This window comes from Lactuca sativa, chromosome 9, assembly GCF_002870075.4.
Source record: "Lactuca sativa cultivar Salinas chromosome 9, Lsat_Salinas_v11, whole genome shotgun sequence".
Taxonomy (NCBI): Eukaryota; Viridiplantae; Streptophyta; class Magnoliopsida; order Asterales; family Asteraceae; genus Lactuca; species Lactuca sativa.
In genome coordinates, this window is record NC_056631.2 from 190257294 (window position 1) to 190263829 (window position 6536).

Sequence of the window (6536 nt, forward strand, 5' to 3'; positions counted from 1 at the left end):
TTTCCCTTTTATCTTTATCTCTCTCTTGGTTATAATCCCCTTCTCTCCAAATATTGTCGATGCTCTCACACCTTCCTCACTGTATGCTGTAGACGGAGGTTCGGGATAGTCTACGGGGGTGTTTGATTTATCTTTTAAGAGACCAAAAGTCATTTTAAGGGAAAATAAAAGGTAAAAGATGCTTGATAAAAATATTTTAAAAACTACTTTTGGATTTTAGATATAAAAATAAAATGCTCACTTCTTGTTTTGCAACTTTTGTTAAAAGAACTTTTAGAGATAAGTCAACCACCCTTAAGTCAATCCGTCGTCCTCGAGAACATGATGCTTTAATAGCATACGTCTTACACCTGCTTCCCCTTTTGCCGCCTCAATGGTATGAGTCGTCATCTCCTTCCTTCACACGCATATTAAAGGATACGATTTTTGTTTTGGCTATGGATAGCTGACGTCATCGCAAATTGGGCCTACTGAGTTGCCGCATTCCTGGGTAGCCAATACCGCCTGTCACCGCCTTATCAAGAGGCGGACCTTTATCTTTCCAATTAATCCAAGAATCAAAGTTTGAATTGCAACTTTCGTTTTAATCAATTTGAAGTTCTTCCACCGATCCTTCTTTCCATCCGCAAGCCAAACCCTAAAGCTATCTATGCATACAAGCATCTCTCGGTAAGTTTTATCTAAAGGTTTTTAGATCATCCACTTATAGACTTTTTACTGGATTATTTATTTGGCAACAAAGTGGAATTGCTGAATCTTTATACTTTTTTTTTTTTTACTTATGTTTAGTTTTTCAACTTGTTAATTTTTTTTAATGATAATCAAAGTTCAGTTTTCTGGTATTGGTGATAAAGATTTGGTGAATTTTTATAGGTTGTGATGATTACATCTTTTTGGTTGGATTCAAGCAAAGTATAGATTATCCACATCTTGTTGAGAGGCAAGTTAGATGGTTATGTTACACAAAGAAAAATTAATTTAATTTTCCTTGTGATCGATCACATATTCTTCAACCATTGCGCATTCTGTACAGATTGAGATGATTACAATTGCGTAGACTAATCTGGGCTCCGATTTGATTTCAATACGTTGAAGAAACATGTATCAATGGAGGAAATTCGAGTTCTTTGAGGAGAAATACGCCGGAAAATGTTTGGTCCCGGATGAAGTCGCCGGAAAAATCGAGTGTTGCTCCAGCGGAAGGGGGAAAATCGCGGTGGGATGTGAAGATGGGACTGTTAGTTTACTAGATCGAGGTTTTAAGTTCAGCTATGGATTCCAAGCTCACACTTCCTCTGTTTTATTCATTCAACAACTCAAGGTTTTTTCATCGCTCTCTGTCTGTCTATAATTCCTAATTACCCGTTTCCCCATTGTTGATCACGTTGTACGTGAATTTAGCAATCTAAGAACACATTTGTGCAGAATTACGATTCTAGGTTTTCCTATACAGAATGACATGAAATTAGGTTTGTAACACTTGAAAGTTTTAATCTTTTTCCATTTTTATTCTGAATTGACCAGCAACGCAACTTCCTACTAACTGTTGGAGAAGACGAACAAATATCTCCACAATTATCGTCTGTATGCCTCAAAGTTTTTGACCTAGATAAAACTCAACCAGATCCTGATTGTATCCAAATACTACGAATATTCACTAATCAATTCCCAGAAGCAAAGGTTGAAGTTTTATACTTGCAACATTTCTTGTAAACATTATGGGTAAATGTAATTGGAGTTGTTTCTGTTGTTGTTCTTCAGATAACATCGTTTCTAGTTGTAGAAGAAGCTCCACCAATATTGCTGATAGCTATTGGACTAGACAATGGTTGCATTTATTGCATCCAAGGTGATATTGCATGTGAACGTATCAAACGATTCATGCTTCAAGTGGAGAAAAGTGAAGATAAATCCGAATGTGGTATTACTGGAATGGGTTTTCGTGTTGATGGGAAAGCTTTTCATTTGTTTGCAGTTACTCCAACTTCTGTAAGCTTATTTAACTTGCAGACTCAGCCAGCTGGTCGACAAACCCTAGATCACATTGGGAGTAATGTGAATAGTGTCGCCATGAATGATCGCCTGGTATCACCCTTTTGCTATTTCTTCCCCTCCTCTCTTTACTCTTTACTTTTATCTTGCTTTATTGCTAGTATCTGCTTCCTGCCTATATTCCTAGTATTTGCTCCCTGCTTTATCACTAGTATCTGCTTTCTGCTTTATTGCTAGTATTTGCACCTTGCTTTATTGCTAGTGTCTACCCCTTGCTTTATTGCTAGTATCTACTTTATCGCTAGTATCTGCTTTCTGCTTTATTGCTAGTATCTGACCCTTGCTTTATGGCTAGTATCTGCTCCTTGCTTTATCGCTAGTATCTGCTTTCTGTTTTATATTTAGTATCCGCTTTTTGCTTTATTGCTAGTATCTGCCCCTTGCTTTATTGCCAGTATCTACTTTCTGCTTTATCGCTAGTATCTGCTTTCTGCTTTATCGTTAGTATCTGCTTTCTGCTTTATTGCTAGTATTTGCTCCCTGCTTTATCGCTAGTATCTGCCCCTTGCTTTATTGCTAGTATTTGCCCCTTGCTTTATCGCTAGTATCTGCTTTCTGCTTTATCGTTAGTATCTGCTTTCTGCTTTATTGCTAGTATCTGCTTCCTGCTTTGTTGCTAGTATTTGTATATTGTTATTGTTTATCGTTTTAAAGCATAAAAGTATTGCAATTTGGTGTTAATTAGGAGCTTATCATTGGTCGACCCGAGGCAATATATTTCTATGAAGTTGATGGTAGAGGTCCATGTTGGGCTTTTGAAGGAGAAAAAAAGTTACTCGGGTGGTTTCGTGGATACCTCTTATGTGTAATTGCAGACCAAAGAAGTGGCTCAAACACCTTCAACATCTATGACCTCAAAAACCGTTTAATCGCACACAGTATAGTCACCAAAGAAGTCTCCCACATGCTTTGTGAATGGGGAAGCATCCTCCTTATCATGAACGATAAATCGGCTTTATGTATTGGAGAAAAAGACATGGAAAGCAAACTCGACATGCTTTTCAAAAAAAACCTTTACACAGTCGCCATTAATCTTGTTCAAACTCAACAAGCTGATGCAGCTGCAACTGCTGAAGTTTTAAGAAAATATGGTGATCATTTATACATGAAGCAAGATTTTGATGAAGCCATGAGTCAATACATTCATACAATTGGTCATCTTGAACCTTCTTATGTCATCCAGAAGTTTCTAGATGCACAAAGAATCTACAACCTTACAAATTACCTCGAGAAGCTACACGAAAAGGGTCTCGCGTCAAAAGACCATACTACCCTTCTCTTAAACTGTTCCACCAAATTGAAAGATGTTGACAAGTTGAATGTTTTCATCGAAAGTGAAGATGGTGAGATTAATTTGGTGAGATTAAGCAAATGTACTGCATGTACTTTCACACTCGATCTGCCAGCTGTCCACTTCATTTGTATGCATTCTTTTCATCAACGTTGTCTTGGAGACAATGAAAAAGAATGCCCCGAATGTGCCTTTGAGTACAGATCTGTTCTTGAAATGAAAAGAAACTTGGAACAAAATTCAAAAAATCAAGATCAGTTTTTCAAGCAAGTTAAGAATTCACAAAAGATGGATTTTCAGTGATTGCTGAGTACTTTGGAAAAGGGATTATTAGCAAAACTAGCAAAAAGGAATCAGGAGGATCTTTAAATTCAAACGGTAATTCCGCTGGTGGATTCTGAGCAATCTTTTGTTTGTTTGTTTGATCTTCTCTTTTTTGCATTTCGTTTTGGAAACCGGAATGAGTGATTCCGGAGATGATACACTGATTTGTTTTCACTTTTGTGTTTGTAACATTTGAAAGGTAACTTATATGAGGTTGTCTTAGCTCTTATGTATGTTTGTGACATTCATTTGTTATTTGATTTGCCACATCAGCATTAGCTGGATGATATGTACTCAAAAAGATGTTTAGATGTAGACATGGGGTGAAGGATGTTACATGTAGACAATTTTATCTCCAAACAAAAGGTTTAGCTTTTTGCAAAACTAAGGTAAACTAATAAAAACTTTTGCAAAAAATAGGGTAAATTCATATCATTTTGCAAAAATAGGATATAATCTGATTCTGCCCAAACCAAGTTCGTTTATGTTTTGGTCAAAAATCAATTTAATAACTTTGTAATCAAATTAACATGTGTGATGTGATGTTTTGTGTGAAGGTTCAAAGAAAGTAAAAGATGTTTAAAAGCGTTGTAGATCTTGAATATGATAAGGATCTTAAAAACAGAAATGCAAGTAAGTGTTGTATGGGTTTTATGTGCTTAGTATATTCAGAATCTTAATTGTATCCGAAATATGAAAAGAGATTATTGTAGATATTTTATTAAAAGAGAAGAATAAAATGTTGATGTTAAAAATATGTTGAATATGCCAAAAAAATGTTCCATACGTGAAAAACTGCAAAGATGCTCGAGACACTTTATAATGATTGTATTGTACTAATACAACCCAAGGGCGTTTTGGTCAAGTCTATCATCACAGGAGATAGGCATCAGCATTCAAGAGATAATTTAATTGTTTTCTTTTATTTAGTTTTTCCTTGTAATCAGAATATTAGTTTGTTTCAGAGGGTGTTTGGATAGGGAAAAAATGCCAGCTTATTGCTTATTGCTTATTCTCACTACAATAAGCTAATTTAAGTGTTTGGATAAGATGCTTAAAAAATCAGCTTATTGTGGTGGGAATAAACTAAATAAGCTGATTTTAATAAGCAAGGGAGGTAATGTTTATTTCTTATTGCTTAATTTTAATGATTTCGAAAATTACATAAATACCCTTCAAACCAACGACACAAACCCATCACCCTCGTTGCTCAATCGATCATCTGTTGTCGATAGCTATTCCCATTGCGCTGCCATCGCCGATCTTCAAGCAAGCAGCCATCAACGATCAACCAGTAAGAAATCTGCTTCTTCCTTTTTTTTTCTCGCCTGGTAACGAAATCGATCAAGCAAGCAGCCATGTATGCGTTTTTTTCCCCTTTTCTGTGATCGATCAAGCAGTCGAACTTCTTGACTGTTCCTCTTTTTTCTTCATTCTTTGAATGTCGTTGTTATTAGCTATTCCCATTGCGCTGCCCTGTTATTGCACTGTTAATTGAACTGTGAATTGCTGTAGATAGCCATGTAGTTTCTTTGTTTTTTTCCTTCAACATGCAGTGAATTGCACCTGTGATGTTTGATCATAAATTTCCCTGATATGCTTTTATTTTTACTTCATTATTGTTGTGGTTATTTGTTCCACATGATTGTACTGATTTTTTTTTTTCTGTATTTAAGAATTTTCTTCATACTCGTGGTTATTTTTTTCTTCCTGTTTTGATTCAACATTACCTTGAATTTTAGAATTTTCTTCATTCCTTATGATGATGCAATATAGGTAATGGACACTATCAATGTTCATGATGTGGATATTGATACACCCAAAATGAAAGTTCCAAATAGGTTTCATTGGGATCCTCATACATTCAAGATATTTCTTGAGGAATGTATGACCGAGCTAAATAACGGAAATAGGACAAGTACTTATTTCAAATAAGCGGCGTGCCAAAATATATGTAAGAGGCTTTTGGAACGAACGGGTAAAGAATTGGACATAAATCAAATGAAAAACAAATGAGACATAATGCGGAAAGAGTTCAAATATTATGACCGTTTAACAAGACTAGAAACGGGAATTTCAACTGATCCCACGAAAAATATAATCTCAGCATCAAAGGAATGGTGGGATGAAAAAATAAAGGTAATAATTACAAAATGTATCTAACAATATAGTATTTGTATTGTGTTTTTGATGACATTTTCATTTTGTACATATAGGAAGATAAAGAGTATGCTAAGTTTAAGGATAAGAATTTGGAGGTGTATTAGACATAGACATATTATGAGGCTTTATTTCGAGATACTGTAGCTGTTGGAGACAAGGCTAAGGTACCTTGCGAATTTGGCACCGGTAGCACTCCGGTTGATGTACAGTATGTGGATATTACAGATGAAAAAATGGATACTGACGGGGTCTGCTTATTTGAAGATGTTGATCCTTTTCTCACATATGATAGTTCTAGTATGAAAAGGAAGGGAAAGAAGTTAACTCCCAGGCGTGACAACAAAAGAAAATTTGAAGGGAATAATGAAGGAAAAAACGAAGGGAAAAGTATGGCAAACTCGTCATATGAAGAGAAACTAGACACTATTTTTGATGTTTTGTTAACAAGGAGCACTCAACCCTCTAGACAAACCATACAGTCACCCACAACCGAATTTTTAGCTTATTTAGGATTTCCTATATTCTAGGATTCGGTTTTGGTATCTAAATAGATTAGCAAGACATTATAAATAATGCTCCATGTAACGCCCGTAGATCAGGGCTAGTCAATTAGAGATGATAAACATCAAAAATGACTTTTTGATGGAAGATTATTTAGAAGGATTAATCTTAACTAAGTTGTAGTATATGTCACAAGGTTTCCGTG

General features: G+C 35.5%; 1 protein-coding gene across 1 annotated transcript; it reads left to right on the top strand.

The window, feature by feature from the left end:
* Positions 1-311: 311 nt before the first annotated feature.
* LOC111895561 (vacuolar protein-sorting-associated protein 11 homolog) lies at positions 312-3900 on the top strand. Its single transcript, XM_023891647.3, has 6 exons — positions 312-669; positions 874-940; positions 1034-1321; positions 1525-1680; positions 1762-2085; positions 2738-3900. The coding sequence occupies exons 3-6, from the start codon at positions 1100-1102 to the stop codon at positions 3644-3646; spliced, it is 1611 nt and encodes a 536-aa protein (XP_023747415.1). The 5' UTR covers positions 312-669; positions 874-940; positions 1034-1099; the 3' UTR covers positions 3647-3900.
* Positions 3901-6536: the final 2636 nt, after the last annotated feature.

Bases quoted from the DNA above. Each gene is read 5' to 3' on its own strand.
- LOC111895561 (XM_023891647.3), top strand. From the start codon at position 1,100: ATGTATCAATGGAGGAAATTCGAGTTCTTTGAGGAGAAATACGCCGGA. The intron at 1,322-1,524 runs GTTTTTTCATCG...TGAATTGACCAG, and splicing joins TATTCATTCAACAACTCAAG to CAACGCAACTTCCTACTAAC. The intron at 2,086-2,737 runs GTATCACCCTTT...GGTGTTAATTAG, and splicing joins TCGCCATGAATGATCGCCTG to GAGCTTATCATTGGTCGACC.